This window comes from Phacochoerus africanus, chromosome 14 (genome assembly GCF_016906955.1).
Source record: "Phacochoerus africanus isolate WHEZ1 chromosome 14, ROS_Pafr_v1, whole genome shotgun sequence".
Lineage (NCBI taxonomy): Eukaryota > Metazoa > Chordata > Mammalia > Artiodactyla > Suidae > Phacochoerus > Phacochoerus africanus.
In genome coordinates this window covers 21,577,825-21,595,173 of record NC_062557.1, presented here as the reverse complement: position 1 = coordinate 21,595,173, position 17,349 = coordinate 21,577,825, and the positions used below count along the sequence as shown (strand labels likewise).

The 17,349-nt window shown below is 45.2% G+C and overlaps 2 protein-coding genes and 1 long non-coding RNA gene across 3 annotated transcripts; 1 reads left to right on the top strand and 2 right to left on the bottom strand.

The window, feature by feature from the left end:
* The first annotated feature begins 1,762 nt into the window (after positions 1–1,762).
* On the top strand, positions 1,763–6,497 carry LOC125113812 (uncharacterized). Its single transcript, XR_007131607.1, has 2 exons — positions 1,763–2,016; positions 4,934–6,497. It is a non-coding gene; the product is annotated as an uncharacterized LOC125113812 (long non-coding RNA).
* Positions 6,498–6,553: 56 nt separating this feature from the next.
* On the bottom strand, positions 6,554–6,963 carry LOC125113806 (keratin-associated protein 2-3-like). Its single transcript, XM_047756754.1, has one exon. The coding sequence runs from the start codon at positions 6,912–6,914 to the stop codon at positions 6,564–6,566; it is 351 nt and encodes a 116-aa protein (XP_047612710.1). The 5' UTR covers positions 6,915–6,963; the 3' UTR covers positions 6,554–6,563.
* Positions 6,964–11,744: 4,781 nt separating this feature from the next.
* On the bottom strand, positions 11,745–12,761 carry LOC125115065 (keratin-associated protein 4-7-like). Its single transcript, XM_047758807.1, has one exon. The coding sequence runs from the start codon at positions 12,759–12,761 to the stop codon at positions 12,219–12,221; it is 543 nt and encodes a 180-aa protein (XP_047614763.1). The 3' UTR covers positions 11,745–12,218.
* Positions 12,762–17,349: the final 4,588 nt, after the last annotated feature.

The window sequence follows — 17,349 nt, the reverse complement described above, 5'->3', positions numbered from 1 at the left end:
TTAATGATTAATATCTTCAGAGCAATTACTCATTGCAGAGCAGACCATGTCATGTGACAGACAGACAAGTTGAAAGGCTAAAGAATCCAGTGTTGCCACCATCACACTTTCTTCTTGTTCACCGTCCATGACTAAGCCCGCCCCTCTAATGTCGATGAAGTCAGAAGCCTGGTTTCTGATAAACATAGAAATGCAGAAAGAATTTCTAAAAAACCACAATGGCTTATAAAAGGAGATACGTACTGATTCTGCTATGGAAAGAATGGCCCAGTGCTTCTGTAAAACCACAGAATGCTTCACCCTGTTTATAAGGGAATGTCCACTAAAGCCACTGAAGTGATACTGTTTAGTGACCAGGGTTGGCTTATAACTTCACCGTGACTTAGAGGACACTTACTCAGTAAACAAGGCTGTACTCAATTTCTCATCACAGAGTAATTACAGATTTTAGGAAGGCAAGACAAAGGCAAGAAATCAATGAAAGGAGAACAATTTTTCTTCAGTAGAGTTTTATTTACGTTGTGTCTTTATGAGTGTCCTCCTTGAGAGCAATCTAAGAAATAACATTTAAATTGGAATATTTGTTGTTTCTAGGTGTGACTTCGCACTGACGCTGAGTTCTACAGTACCTATTGAAAATATTTTCCTTCCTTCCTTTGTTTTTTCATTTTGGTTTTTTGGGGCTGCACCCAAGGCATATGGAAGTCCCTGGGTCAGGGTCAAATCACAGCTACAGCAGCCAGCCTACACCGTAGCCACAGCAACACAGAATCTGAGCCGTGTCTTCGACCTGCACCACAGCTCACGGCAGCCCTGGATCCTTAACCCACCGAGCGAGGTCAGGGATCAAACCTGCATCCTCATGGATACCAGGAACCACGAAGCCACGACGGGAACTCCCTGAAAATATTTCTAAAGGAACCAGTTATCTTTCTGTAGAGATGCTCGGTTTGTTGGTTGAGGGTTTTGATTGCTTATGAAGTGTGAAGTTGGCCTCGGGAAAAACAAGAGCAACTAAGTGCTTATGACTGATAAGATAACTTTGTTTTTTGTTTTTGTTGTTGTTTTTCAGCCACAGCTAAGAAAAATAGACGTATAGAAAATAAATGTACAAGTTGGAAGGAAGAAAGGTTAAAAAAGAACCTTGCCCAAGGGTTGTGGGTGGCTCTCAGATCAAATTTGCCTCTGAAGTGTGTTTTGTTCGGTGTGGTCATTTTGTATACTCTCTCTGGTCCGCCCTAGCCCCTGGTCTTTAAAGGCTTTTGAGTTTGTGACCCATCCCCAGTTTCAGAGGCCAAATTGGTTTCTCCAGAGTCATACAGAAAAAAGAGTGGCAAAGCTTTAACCATACTACACGTCTGCCGTCAAGTATAAACGCTGAGGCGTGGCCCCGGTCTTTTTCCAACGCTGGGTCACCTTAAAATAGTGAACGTGTTGTAGTCATTATCAAACATTCTCTCATCTAGGGAAATAAAATCAGAGCTTGCTTGATTTGGAGCTTAGCGTATTGTTATTTGGTTTAGAATATATAGAAAGTTCCTATCGAGGCTCAGCAGAAGTGAGTCTAACTAGCATCCATAAAGACACAGGTTTGATCCCTGGCCTTGCTCAGTGGGTTCAAGATCTGGCGTTGCCATGAGCTGTAGTGTAGGTCACAGACACGGCTCGGATCCCGTGTTGCTGTGGTGTAGGCCAGTGGCCATAGCTCCAATTTGACCCCTAGGCTGGGAACCTCCATATGCCGAGGGTGTGGTCCTAAAAAGAGCAAAAAAAAAAAAAAGAACATATAGAGAGATCCAGATATTAGGAATAGGAATATATCAGTAAACCCATTGCTTTTGTTAGCTAACAGAAAGGTATAGTTCTAAGAAATCCTGTGTTCTACAGTCATAGCTGCCAGACTTTGCTGTTTGAAGTCACATCAGTAAGAAGCGAATATCCTATTGACTGGAGTGGGCTTGGTCACTGTAACACAGAGAAGCAGTTGCAATATTCAACCCAGAGGCAGAGTTTCAGGTAAGAGATTTTCAGACAACATTCTCCAGTTACCTTAACTTGTGGTTTCTAGAGAAAGAAGACACTAAGTCCTTCTCTTTTCTTCTATTTTTAATTGATTAGTTTATTTAAAAAAATTTTTTTTGGTCTTTTTTTTTAGGGCTGCACCCAAGGCATGTGGAGATTCCCAAGCTAGGGGTCAAATCAGAGCTGTAGCTGCCGGCCTACACCACAAGCCACAGCCACACAGGATCCGAGCCGTGTTTGTGACCTACACTACAGCTCACGGCAATGCTGAATCCTTAACCCTCCAAGCAAGGCCAGGGATTGAACCTGCGTCTTCATGGATGCTAGTCAGATTTGTTTCCGCTGAGTCACAATGGAAACTCCATCCTCTATTTTTTAAATGCTCTTAATCTTTTATATATATATTTTATTGAGGGTTTGGGATGGAAATGCTATGAAATTTGGTTGTGATGATAGTTGTACAACTATAAATGTAGTAAAATTCATTGAGTACTTTAAAATTTTTTTAAATTAAAATTTTTTTTAAATTTGCTACTTTCCAAAAAAAATAAATACATAAAATTTTATTGGTGTATAGTCGACTTACAAGGTTATGTTAGTTTCAGGTGACTAAGTCCTTTTCACAGCCCAGTTTTTTTTTTTTTTTTTCCTGCACCAGCAGCATGCAGAAGTTCCCAGGCCAGGGATCGAACCCGAGCCACCGCAATGTGAACATGAGGTCCTGAACCTGCTGAACCACATGGGAACTGCTGACAGCTCACTCTTGATGTTAATCCTTTTGCATAAAGGCCTGATTTATTCTGACTCTATCAAACACCATTTCTTGTAATGTTACCTAAATTCCTCTACCGTTGCTCAAAATCTTATAAAAGCTGTTCATTTGGTGGGATGTCCGGGTCCTAAGGCTATGTGATCTCCCTTTTGTGTAGCACATTAATGGACCAAATTTGCTGTATAAGAGATGTGTCCCTGGTCTTGATGACGTGCGCTTTTTTAGTCATTTGTTTAAATTCTAGACCTTCTGCAAGAGCAAAATCACTAGAGTGGGAGCAAGTAAATGCTAACCAATGTGGTGTTAAATTGTGGGAGTTTTGTGATTAGAAGGAAAAAAAAGATCGTGTTGATGAACTTTTCCGATGGTCAGAAAAAGCCACACCCTTATCTTAATAGTTTCATGAGTTGTGTTCTGTTAAGAACTAGTTTGGGGGCCACTGGATGTTAGGACATTAAAAAAAATTCTGAAAATAGAATATGCATTCCATGTTCTCCAAAATGATCTCTCTCTCTTTTTTTTTTTTTTTTTTTTTCTTTTTAAGGTTGCACCTGCCACATACAGAAGTTCCCAGGCTAGGGGTCAAATCACTGCTGCAGCTGCAGGCCTATGCCACAGCCACAGCAACACGGGATCCAAGCTGCATTTGCAACCTATGCCGCACCTTGGGCAAAACGGGATCCTTAACCCACTGAGCGAGGCCCGGGATCAAATCCACATCCTCCTGGAGGCTGTGTCAGGTTCTTAACCTGCTGAGTGAGAACTCCAAAATGATCTTTAAAATATCCGCCAATTTTAAAAGTCTGAGAAGGGGATGGGAAAGATTGAGGGAGAAAGGGCAGGAGAAGGATGGAAGAGAAAGAAGGATTTCAGCCCTTTCCTCTGTCACCTGGCACTTGTATAATTTAGAATATTTTAACTCCGCCAGGGTCGGCTTCCTCATCTATGAACAGGGAAGGGCCTTCTACCTCTGCTGTTCTTCATAATTTAGGTTATCATAAAATCCATAAAAATATGGAAGACAGAAGAGATGGGTACTATTATTATTATTGTATTTTTAGGGCAGCACCCAAGGCCTATGGACGTTCCCAAGCTTGGGGTCAAATCGGAGCTGTAGTTGCCGGCCTATGCCACAGCCACAGCAACGAGGGATCCAAGCTGCGTCTGCAGCCTACTCCACAGATCATGGCAATGCCGGATCCTTAACCCACTGAGCAAGGCCAGGGATCAAACCTACGTCCTCACGGATGCTAGTCAGATTTGTTTCCGCTGAGCCACAACGGGAACTCCAGAGAGGGGTATTATTAATGGAAAAGAGAAACTATTTTAGTTGAAAAGAGAAAAACTCTACATAATTTAGGGAACTGGTGGGATTTATTTTTTTGGAATTAAAAAGACAAGTCTCTTCCAAGTGGTTTAAATATTTATCTGCTGAAAGCCACGAGAGACTAAACAAGTAGTCTTCTAGAGTCTTTCACAGCTTTGAGTTATTTAAATCCTTGGGGTGGTTCAGGGTTAAAGGAAAAAAGTTAACTATCCCCAGTTCTTCTTTGGTCCTGAAACCCCTATTTATAAATTCTGTCATCTAGGACTCTTTTCTATGGACTTGTAGATGAGCCTCTGCAGAGCCCTTGCATCCTGTGACAGCCCCGATCTGAGGATTTTTTTTTGCCTTTTTTATTATATTTAATAGGAAATTTGTTTCTGCCCCTGGATGTAGATGACCTGAAGAAAAACCTCCCCCTGAATCTTTTCCCGCTCAGAATGACATGATATGTAATAAATAGCGCACATTTTGAGGCTGTTTCATAGCGTGATGTTCAACTGTGCAAAAAGGGGTGCCATCAACCTGAGGAAGACCTGCGGGGTCTTCCCAGGGACAAATCCCCTGTGTCCCCTGCCTGCTTCTTGTTTGCAGAAACGTTTTAGGCTCCTCGGCCTCCTCTGAGTTCCAAAGAACGAATTAAATTAGAGAAGTGAGAAAATGCAGAAACAAAGGAAAACAATCAAACAAAACAAAATAGTAATTGTTTAGCCATAAAACCAAGTCTAAAACAACAACTAGTTCCTCCTCAAGGGCTATAGATAATATTCTGAGCCATACCCTCTGATTGTTTTTCGCTGCTAAAACCCCACCAGGTGGAAGACATTAACTGCGTGCCTGCATGCTGACCACAAGCACGCAGACCACAGACCAGTTGCGACCAGAAGATTCCCAGAATATCACCTGTTACCTTACCATCAACCAAAGAATTGAGCCTGAGCTCATCATTGACTCTGCACCCTCTCCCTCACTTTGACTCTAAAAAACCCTTTCCTAAAAACCATTGGGGAGTTCAGATCTTTTGAGCATGAGCTTCCTATTCCCCTTGCATGGCGCCATATTGGATTCCTTGCAATAAACTCTGTACCTCCTTCACCACCACCCAGGGTCAACAGATGGGCTTTACGGTGCATGGGTGAGCAGATCCAAGACTGGTTTTGTAACAGTCTGGGTGCTTACTATGTGCCAGGCAGTTTATAGAAACAAAGCTATTTCATTTATCCAGCCATCTACATGGCTAAGTATTAATTTTCCCATTTTACAGATAAAGAAACCCAAGGGCCAGAAAACCTAAAAGTTATACTGATGCTGAAGTTTTTGCTTTAAGTGAGTATCTGTCTTTTAGAATTCTTATCATAAAGCCAATTCTCTTCTAATTTATTTTGATTCAATAGAGAGAAATCTAGTACCAGCTGTATTCTAAATATGGAGCTCAAACCTGGGAACCAGAGCAAATAAATTCACAGGTGGCCAGAGAAGATAATCTTAATGCAATGCCTGAGGGGGAGGGAAGTAAGCACAGGATGCTATTGGCACACGTTAGGGGGCACCTAACCTAGCTTGTGTGTGTGTGTGTTTGCGCTCGTGTGTGCATGCATGTTCATGTGCGTATGTGCCTGTGTGTTTGTGTGGTGGAGGGCTTAGGACAGGGCTATTGGGGAGGATCAAGCTGAATCTTGGAAGCGACTCAGGGTTGAGTAGGTGAAGAGGGTAGAGGGAAGGGGTGGGCGAAAGGATATTCCAGATAAATGAAGACCATGACAAAAGCACAGACATGGAACTTGGTGGTTTATACCCGTTATTGAGAGAAGGTCAGTGTGGCTTAAAGCAGAACTCAGTAGGGGTGTCGAGACATGACCCTGGAGGTGTGGGCAAAAGCCAGGCCACAGAGGACCTGATGTGCTCAGATTTCCTACCCATGTGAATGATCCCAGGATAGCCTCCTGGTCCTGTACCACCTCCCAAGCCTGATGCCAAGATGCTTAGCTCCCCCCTCTGTCCCTCTCCCGTCTCCCTCGTGCTCCCCATCTCTCTCTTTTCATCGTCTGCTCATCTGTGAACACTAACAGCCATGCACTGAAGAATGAATCGGGTAGCAAGGGGGTTTACAGGAAAAATCAGTTTATTGAAAACAAGTGAGCAGCATATTATAGAAGATGAAGGGGGGGAGGTCACGTGGTCTCTGGAATCCAGGATGGCTTTGCAACATCGCCCACTCCTGGGACTTTTAAAGATGGATTTATGATCCTTGATGTCTTCTGTTGATGAAGACACCTGGGAATTTGACTCAGACTGATGGTGGACATCTATTTATGCACCCGGACGGTAAGATGTAAAAATGACTAGTTTTCTTCCAACCTGAATAAAATGCAGAATAGATGCTTAGGCTCCAGGGTGTGGCTCTGTGGGCATTTTGCAGGAGGTTGGGGGAATGAGGGGGTTTTCTTAGCAAGAGGGGAAGGTCCTGCAGACGGTGCGGCAGGGGGCGGGCTGGCAGCAGGGCGGGCGGCAGCATGGGGACCGCACCGACACCGGCCGGCAGCACGGGGTGGCCCAGCAGCACGGGCGGCAGACCACGGCCTGGCAGGACGAGGGGCAGCAGGTGATGGGGCGGCAGCAGCCCTCCTGCAGGCTGCACGGGTCGCAGCAGACAGGGCGGCGGCAGGGCTCGCAGATGGAGCGCGTGTAGCGGGGCGCGCAGGTCACGGGGCGGCACACGGTGGTCTGGCAGGACACGGGGCGGCAGCAGCAGGGGTCGCGCTGGCAGCAGGGCTGGGCGCAGCAGGAGCCGGTCATGGTGGTGCCTGGGGCTGAGGCGGGTGGAGCTGGTGAGAGGAGCGCAGGGTTCTCAGGTGTGACTGTCCTCCTGCCCGGGGCCCTTTATATACCCTGGCCCGGTGCTCATGACCCTCACCACACGAGGTCATTTCCTTGTGAATATTCTGATCAATTAAGAGAGGATTTAGCATTGACTAATAATAGGGGTTTTGGTAACACTCGCGCCACAAAAATAGCCCTGCAGACACACCAGGGATATTTTCCATTTTCTTGTATTGTTTATTTACACCAAATCCACACCTAGATTCTAGTGAGTGTTCCTTTGAAATATTCCTAACTCATAAAAAAAGAATGTGTTTTCTAAGTTATTAGGGTTATCTAATCACCCTACCCTTTGGCCCTGAAGTTCACATTTTATTCCTGGACTTCAAAGACTCGCATAATTGCCACCCAAACAGTGGCTTGGTGTTTACAGCCGCTGAGCACGTGAAGGTAGCAGGTTCATGGCAGCAAGGCAGTGCAGCCCAGCGGTCACCTGCTTCCCAGGCGTCTCCTTCCATGACTCACTGCCAGGCAGCCTTGTGGTTTTCCCGACCAGGAGGGACCGCATGCCCCCCTGGATCGCTACCACCTAGTTTAGTTACTCCCCCCCACCCTGGGAGGGCCTGGGGGGCGGTGGTATCCTGCTGTGGTTGTCATTGTCTCTGCCACCTAGAATGCCCTCCTCATCTGCCAAGACAACCTCACCTTTTACTTTGCTTGGAAAACCCTCAAGGATCCATTGCCAGCGTTCCCACTGTGGCTCAGCGGAAATGAACCAACTAGTATCCTCGCTCAGTGGCTTAAGGATCCAGTGTTGCCAAGAGCTAGACATGGCTTGGATCTGGTGTGGCTGTGGCTGTGGCGTAGGCCGGCAGCTGTAGCTCCAATTCGACCCCTAGCCTGGGAATTTCCATACGCTGCAGGTGCAGCCCTAAAAGCAAAAAAAGAAAAAAAAAATGCATCAAGACTTTTACGTGTGTAATTTATTTAGGATTAGTCATTGTCGCTCTAGATTCTGGGAAGAGATGGCAGAGAATACAAAGACCTCTCTCCTCATTTCACAGGCAAGGTCAGGTGAGGTCACCATAGGCCCCTGATGGGGCCAGGTCTCTGCCTTCCTCAGTAAGCAGCCTCTGCTATGAATTTTATGCTTCTCAGGCTCCAGAGATGACAGTCTTCAGACAGGAGAACATCAAGAGTATTTTTTCCTTCCCCAGTTTTATTAAGATACAACTGACTATCTCAAGTAGCATCACTAAAAGTGATCCTGGAAGGGAATTAGGAGCTGTCTTACCCCAGTGACAGATAAGCCAAAAGGGCCTCCGGGGTTGCATGCTGGGTCAGACCCGTGCACCAGCACGGAGCATCCACTGAGGTTGATCTCTTGGAGTTGGGGTGCTGCTTTTTTCCTCAAGTGTCAATCTTTTTTTTTTTTTTTTGCTTTTTAGGGCTGCACCTACGGCATATGGAGGTTCCCATACGTAGCTAGGGGTCTAATCAGAGCTACAGCTGCCGGGCTACGGCACAGCCATGCCAGAACCAAGCCACACCTGCAGCCTCCACCACAGCTCACGTCAACACCAGATCCTTAACCCACTGAGCAAGGTCAGGGATCGAACCTGCAACCTCATTGTTCCTAGTCGAATTCGTTTCTGCTGCACCACGGCGGGAACCAAGTGCCAATCTTAAAGTATAGTTTGGTTTCCCTTGATGGCACTGTGAGTTATACACTTGTATAGTTTCCTCTATCGTTTTTTCACTTGTACCTTCAGCCTACCCCTTATGCTTTATGATGAGTTCCCATAAATTTACTTCTTATGTATGAAGTAGATTTGCCTTTTCCCTTTGAATTAAAAAAAAAAGTATCCTGGCCAGTCAACCGCATACTACGGAATGAAAAAAGAAGGGTCGAGAGCTTGCCAATCACTAATAAAATACTTTTAAAACATCCTTTTAAGCAATGAGGTCCTGCTGTACAGCACAGGGAACTGTATCCAGTCTCTTGGGATAGACCATCATGGAAAATAATATAAGAAAAGGAATATATATATATATATATATATATATATATATATATATATATATATGTAAGACTGGGTCATTTTGCTATACGGCAAAGTTGGCACAATGTTGTTAACCAACTATACTAAAATAAAAATAAAATAATAAAATAAAGTAAAACAGATAGTCAACAAGGACCCACCATACAGTGCAGGAAACTCTATCAATATTCTGTAATAACCTATAGGGGAAAAGAATCTGAGAAAGAATGGATATATGTACATGCATAACCGATCGCTTTGCTATACACCTGAAACTAACACAACATTGTAAATCGTTGTAAAACCATACTCCAATACAAAATTAAAAATTAAATTAAAAAAGAATAAAGATGCGTTAAGGGTCAAAAAAACCCCCCAAACCAAACACCAAACATCATTTGTCCTACCATTACCTCCTCAAGCCTCAATGGAGAGAGAGGCTTTTTGTGGTTGTCATGGGGGTATTAGTTTTAGCTTCAACGGGGCTATGGAAGAGATCATGCATATGAATTATTCTATATAATAATTCATATAGTTCATTCTCTATAGTCCTTATGCCAAGATTCCCTCTTGGCTCCTTTTATGTTATTAGTTAATTTTTACTGTACAAGTGAAATAGTTCTCTGAGAGAATGTGGCTAGAATTCCATACAATGTTCTAGGCAACGTCAGCTTTTTATTTGATGTGACGATAATATTTTCTGATTTGTTTACAAATAGCTTTTATTTATGATTAAGAGTCTGTGGACATTTTTGGCCCCACGATCCTTTCAACTAAGTGGATCACAGTTTTACGTGGAATCAGATTTGCTTTCTTAACGAGGCTCTTCCTGGAAGCTTAGATCCATTTTCCTCTAAGGACAGTTTATGACAGTTCCCTCTGGATGGTGTGTTTGTTTCTTTGCCAGAGCTGGATATCAATTCCTGCTTTTCTTCTCAATATGTAAGGACTTTAATATTTATCAAGCACTAAGTATGTTCCAGAGACTGTAATCGGTATCGCTACGTATCTTATTTATGAATTAAATTTTTTGGACATGCACCACGACAGCGACTGGAGTCACTGCGGTGACCGTGCTGGATTCTTAACCCGCTCTGCCACAGAGAACTCCTTTTTGCCGATCTTATTAATCATCATAACAGTCACCTGAGTTGGGTATTATTATTTCTACTTTGTAGATGAAGAATTGAAAATTAGAGAGTTTAAGTGACTTGCCCAAACTTACACATCTCTTGAATAACAGGAGTTTGGACTCAACCCAAGCATGCCTGACCCCTAAGCGTGTATTGTAAAAAATATGCTTATAAAATCCAGTGGGATTTTCCTTCAATGTAAGGGGAATAAATGCCCTTTTTATTATCCATAAGAGCTTAATTTTATCTACCAACCTATAGATTCTTATTTAGATCCTCTAGAAAGTTTGATGAAATAAACTCAACCCCTAAACAAACACTTGGGAGCTCCCCAATTTTTATTTTCTTTATAGAAGACTATCTTTTAATCTTTTCATAGCAACGGGTGTATTTGCTAGTTTCTCATTGCAGCTGTGGTCGAATTAGTCAGCTATGGCTGCGTGAAAAGTAACCACAAACTCTCATAACATACAACAACAAGCATTTTACTTCTTGGTCAGTTGTCTACGGGCCAATTGGGTTTGTCTGTTGAAAGCTGGCCTTGGCTTCTGGCTGCGGGTTAGTTTTTGGACTTTCTTCGGAATTAGAGTTGCCAGATGATTTAGCAAACAAAACACACATCCCTCAGTTAAATTTGAATTGCAAATAAACAACAAATGATTTTATAGTGTAAGTATATCTAAGTATGCTTGGGGGTAGTGACATAAAAACTATTTACTGTTTATCTGAAATTCCAGTTTAACAAGACATCTTGTATTTTAGCTGGCACCTCTACTTTTGACAGCTCAAGAACAGGGGGAAATCTTTCCACATCTTGGCTACTGTGACTAGCGCTGCAATGAACATAGGGGTGCAGCTATCTTTTTGAATGGAAACTGTGTCTGGATATATGCCCAGGAACAACCTAAATGTTCATCGACTGATGAATGGATTAAGAAGACGTGGTACCTATATACAATGGAATACTACTCAGCCATAAAAAGGACAAAAACAATGGCATTTGCAGCAACAGGGATGCAACTAGAGGTTTTCATACTAAGTGAGAGAAAGTATGTCTTTCAGAAAGAGAAAGACAAATACCATATTATATCATATATGTGGATTCTAAAAAGGGCACCCGTGATCCTATCTACAAAACAGAAAGAGACTCACAGACATGCAGAACAGACTTGTGGTTGCCGAGGGGGAGGAAGTGGGATGGACGGGGCGTTTGGGGTTGGTAGATGCAGACTATTCCGTTTAGAATGGATTACTGATGAGGACTTACCCTACAGCACAGGGAACCTTGTCTAATGTCTTGGGGTAGAACATGATGGGAGCTAAGATAAGAAAAACAATGTGTGTGTATACATATATGTTCATATATATATAAATGTGTATATATATATATAAATATGTACACATATGCATGACTGTTTCACTATGAGGTACAGCAGAAATTGGCACAACCCTGTAAATCAACTATACTCTTAAAAAAAAAAAAAAGACAAACAGGGGAGCAATCCCAGTCAGGCAAACCCATTTCAAGTCTTTGCTGGAGTCATGTCCTCTGACATCCCATTGGCCAAAGCAAGTCACGTGGTTAAGTGCAAATCACGATCGTGAAAATAATAGGAAACAATGCCAATGAATTCTTATATGCAGAAAAGTTTATTAGAAAGCAGAGAAGCAACAAAACATAAGAAAGTCCCTCTAGGAGGAAATACACGGTATAAGTGGAGCCTGGGTCTGAGGATGACGGACGAGTCAGTGCCACCCAGGGGCGGGCTGCTGATGATTTAGTCAACTTGTTGGCAGGACAATCTAGCCCCCCAGAGTGATGAGGAGAAAGGAGAGATATAGAGGGTGGGGATTATTTCTTACCTGTTGGATTGCCAGTTAATTCCTAGTTGGTGCCGATACTGAAAGGAAGAGATGGCAAAGTAGAGTTTAACATGAACCAGATTGTGCTCACAGGGTCAGTGGGACCGTGGTGGACTCCTTATGCTCATGGGGCCCAAATAATTGAATGAGTCAATCAGACTCCAGGTGTTCTAAAGGTCGGCACAAAAGGAGGGTCTACACCCTTGGGGACAGAAATAAACAGAGACAGGGGTCACAGGGCATCAGCAGCAGGAGGAGGCACAGCACGTGGGGCGGGGGCAGGTGGAGATGACACAGGTGGGGCGGTAGCAAGTGGTGTGGCAGGAGACCCGGCCACAGACGGGGCGCAGGCAGCAGCAGGGGTGGCAGCAGCTGGAGCCACAGGGGCTGGAGCCACAGCAGGAGGGCTGGCAGCACGGGGGCCTGCAGCCGCTGGAGATGCAGCAGCTGGGGCGGCAGCAGGAGGGCTGGCAGCACGAGGACTGGCAGCACGGGGGCCTGCAGCAGCTGGAGATGCAGCAGCGGGGCTGAGAGCAGGTGGGCTGGCAGCACACAGACTGGCAGCATTGGGGCCTGCAGCAGCGGGGCTGAGAGCAGGTGGGCTGGCAGCACGAGGACTGGCAGCACTGGGGCCTGCAGCAGGTGGACACGCAGCAGCTGGGGCGGCAGCAGGTGGTCCTGCAGCAGGTGGGCTGGCAGCAGCTGGGGCTGCAGCAGGTCTCCTGGCAGAGGTCTTGGCCACAGCCCTGGTCAGAGCAGACGGAGCCACAACACGAGCTGACCATGGTGTCCAAGGGTGGAGGTTGTGGGTGGGTTTCCAGGGCAGTGAGCTTCTTGAGTCTGGGAGGCTCCCTGGCCCATAGCCCCCTTTATACCCTGCTGAAGGGCTGCTCGGATTATGTCATCATTTCCTTGTTATTATTTATCCTACTAGAAAAACTAATCACTTAATCACACAGTGGTGTGCTTCTGGTTAAGTACTCCAAGATGGAGACAATAACCATTTCCTTTCCCCGGTGCGCCTGGGTTTCCCATGGAAAGCCTCATCACATTTCTTCCTTGGTGGTGTCACCTTTGTCCCTGGTGGGAAAAGCACTTGTCACACGACTCTGACATTGTATTTGGGACTGTCATGGTCCCTCTGCCCACTGCCCCCTGAATATCGTGGAGACTAGTTCTGAGGCTGCTCGCATATCTTTTATTGTCAGAGATGAGGGGAACGTGCGAGAGGCTGGAGAAGAATTAGAAAGAAAGACACACTTGGGGGGAGAGTGTCCCACCTGCCACGAGCATGACTGTGGGCCTGCGGGGCATCTTGCTCGGTCGGGGAGAAGGCTGGACCCCAGGGAAGGTCCAAACTCCATGTCTGATCTTATTCCACTGCCTCAGGCTGAGGCGCTTAGTGATTGATGACTCACGGCATTTATTTATGTTACTATTATTGTACTGTGTTGTGTTGTCCTTTGACTAAGTCAGAAATATTTATTTTTATTTGTTATCCAAGTGTAGTGGATTTACCGTGTTGTGCCTATTTCTGCTGTGCCACTTAGTGACCCAGTCATGCATGTACACACATTCTTTTTCTCATACTATCTTCCGTCGAGTTCTATCCCAAGAGATTGGATATAATACAGTAGGACCTCACGGCTTAGCTATTTTAAATGTAATAGTTGGTGTCCATTAACCCCAAACTCCCAGGCTGTTGCACTCCTTCCCCCCCCACCCCCAGCCTCCTGGCAACCACCGGTCTGTTCGCTCTGACTCACTACTTTTAAATAGTGAAAAACACATTTTTGCTCTATGTCTTCCAGGACAGGCATGTCGACTGGGAAGTTTTGCTTTCTCTTTAAGTCATCAACCGTATACAAGGGATATTTATTACAGAAGCACTCATTATATGTGAACCATATTTAGAGTGATTACGCCTTCAATAATATGTACCCAAGGCATTTTGTGGGTATCAAGAGAACCTAAGAGACAAACCGTCATCTTTTTCCTGTAGATATTTGAATAAGACACATGCAGAGGAAAGAGTTTGGCAACAGTGAAAAGAATGACAATTATTTGGATGCAAGAACTAAAATCAGGAGTTCTCGTCAGGGCGCAGAGCAAACAAATCTGCCTGGGATCCAGAAGGACGCAGGTTTGATCCCTGGCCTCACTCAGGGGGTTAAGGATCTGGCGTTGCCAAGAGCTGAAGTGGAGGTCGCAGATGAGGCTCGGATCCCGTGTGGCTGTGGCTGTGGCTGTGGCTGTGGCGGAGGCCAGCAGCTGCAGCTCCAAGTCAATCCCTAGCCTGGGAACCTCCAGATGCCTCAGGTGCGGCCCTAAAAAAGCAAAAAAAAAAAAAAACTGAAATGAAAATATAGAGTGTGTGGGTAAGTTCTATACACCTTCAGGAAAAGGTGAGGAAATAAAAACACTTATCGGTTGTAAATTATTCACTCTGTACTGGGCATACAGAGTGAATATCTTATATTTCTTTTTAATCTTGAAGGTGACATATAAAGTAGTGTGTATTTATGCTACTCCTTTAAGCAGTGGGCAAAAGAAGCACAGAGAACTTAAGAGGAAAAAAAAAAGCTGTGCAGAATTAAACAGACAGTAAGCATGTCTTAGTCTTAGGACACCTGAGGAAAGGTAAAGAGTAAAATCTGCAAGCCTTTGCTGAAGTTGCTTCATCTTCCCGGACTGTTTCTCCTTTCTTCTCATCTCTGCAAACTCCTATTCCTCTGTCAAAACCCCAAATTCCCCCCCACGCTCCCCCCTCAATAATAACTTGCCCCATACAGACCTAATTCTTCCCTGCATTGGGTTCCTAATTTCGCACCCTCTCCTCTACCACAGCTCTTTCCTGCTGTCACTCCTTCAGCTGCAAAGCAGATGCTTTGAAAGTATAAGCTATGAAACTGAATTTGGTTACCATGGTGTTCAGCTCGGGGCTGAAACAGGCATCTTAGTGACACGTGTCTGTTGAGTGAAGGAAGGCATTTTGACAGCATAGGGACATGTAATCATCCTTTAAAAATGTATGTCTTCGCACTGATGGAGAAAAGAGAGAAACATTCCAAACGAAGGCATCACGGCTACAAGTGAGGAAAACCACGAGATTTACATGACACCTTCGTGACACCCGATACAACCCTTTTCTGGAAGTGAAGAGTCTATCTTTAGAATGAGACTTGTTTACCGGTAGCCATGGACACCGATGCCTCTACTAACATAGAAATAAGATAGGAAGGACATAACCCCCCCCCCCCCAATGGTGACGCTGGGTCTCCTTCAGCTCTAGGCTGCCCAGTGTTGCCCTTGCTGCTAGAAATAAACATCATTACCTGTTGAAAGCCAATCAGCCAATAGGATCTGCTGAACATCTACTGTCTTTGCTTGAATTCCACCCAAAGCAGAACCTGAGACAGAGGCGCGGTGGCTGTAAGATCCGGGAAGCACAAGTGAGGAAAAGGGAAGATAAGGCAGGAGAGAAAGGGAAGCCCAAATGTTGGTGTTAATGATGGGGTTACCGCTGTGGGCTGTTGGGGAAGGAACCCGAGGGCATGCCTGAGGCTGGAGGCAGCTGGCACCACGCTCTTCTGCCTGCCCAGAAGATCCCGCAGAATCCACTGAGCACGCGCATTAACAGTGAGTGAAATGAAACACAAGGCACACTTAGACAATCCATAGATTTCTCATGTGCTTAGTCTTAGGGCAGCCGAGTCGAAGGGGACAGAGACTGGAGCCCTGAGATCGCAAGCAGGTTTATCGACCAACAGAGTGCCCGGGAGCACTGAGCAGAGAGAACTCAGGCTCCCCGCCGGTAGGGCAAGGGCGTTTTTTACAGGCAGGGGTCTGCGTGTTGGGTCATCTGTGTGTTGGGTCACGTAGTCTTAAGGGGGAAGGGAGCTTGGGAAACAGAGAGGGAGGATTTGGGTCCTCTTGCAAAACTGCAACAGTCCCTTTGATTCTGCTTCTGTTGAGGTGGACAGGTCCTTAGGTTATCTTTGTGCTGGGGCCCCCATCCCTGCTGGGGTCTGCTTCCCGCTGGCTTGGTCAGCTGAAACCCCATCTGGAGCCTGGGTGGACTTTTGATGATACGGCCTGGGTGCTGCAGAGCTGACCTGGACACAGGGAGAGATCCAGCTTCCACGGAGGGTCAGGGGACGTCTCAGCAGGGCCCCCGAAAGGGGGCGTGGCCTCGGACACAAAGTCCAGCTCTGGCAACCCCTCGGCGCTTTCAGCAGATCTGCCTCATTCACTGACACCCCCTGCCCGGCAGTGCAGGCGGCTCCTCTAGAAGGCAGACTCAACCCTCTGCTGGAGTCCTCACCATCAGAATAAAGCAGAACAACTGTGTATGAGGACAAAGGAGTCATTGCGTGTGCCTCGAAGTAGAACCTGCAGAGACTGGGCTGAACTCTCTATTGGCTCCTTTCATAGGTGAAAAAATAAAATAAAATGAAATAAAATAAAATAAAATGAAATACATGCCCCGAAAGCTGGGGTTTTAAAAGATCATGCATTGTGTTCGATCTTTCCAAACCTTTTCTCCTCTTACTCTATTTCTGTCTCTTTAAAAATTTTTTATTTAATGATTGCTATTTTTTCCGGTAGAGCCGGTTTACAGTGCTCTGTCCATTTTCTACTGTACAGCAAGGTGACCCAGTCACACACACACAGATACATTCTTTTTCTCACATGACCATGCTCCGTCGTAAGTGACTAGATGTAGCTCAGTGCTATTCATCAGAGTCTTATCGCTTATCCAGTCCAAATGCAAGCGTTTACGTCTATTAACCCCAGAGTCCCAGTCCATCCCACTCCCTCCCCCTTGGCGACTGCAAGTCTCTTCCCCAAGTCCATGAGTTTCTTTCTGCGGAAAGGTTTATCTGTGCTGTATACTAGATCCCAGATATAGGTGGTATCATGTGGTATTTGTCTTTCTCTTTCTGACTTATGTCACTTAGTTTGAGAGCCTCTAGTTCCATCCATGTTGCTGCAAATGGCATGATTTTATGACTCTATTCATGGATGTTTTATCGCTTCAGGTTAACTCTCCACCCCCCCACCCAAGGACTAGAAAGTGATGTGTTAACTTGCCTACTTTCCAGACAAAACTAGACAGGGATCCATGTCCTTTAGCATTTAGTGGAAGTTGACTAATCTATGCTGTTTGGCAGGGGTAGGCAAAATGCAATTACTCAGGACCCAAATGTAAAATCTTTAAAAAAGAAAGAGCAACAATCACATTCCATTTTCAGTGCAGGGGAGCTGTTTATTTTGGTACATGGAAATACCAATATATAAGAAAAAGTTGTGCAGATAATACCCAGGAAGACTTCGTGGGCTGCTGTGCCAGGGCGAGAAAACCTGTGGCCC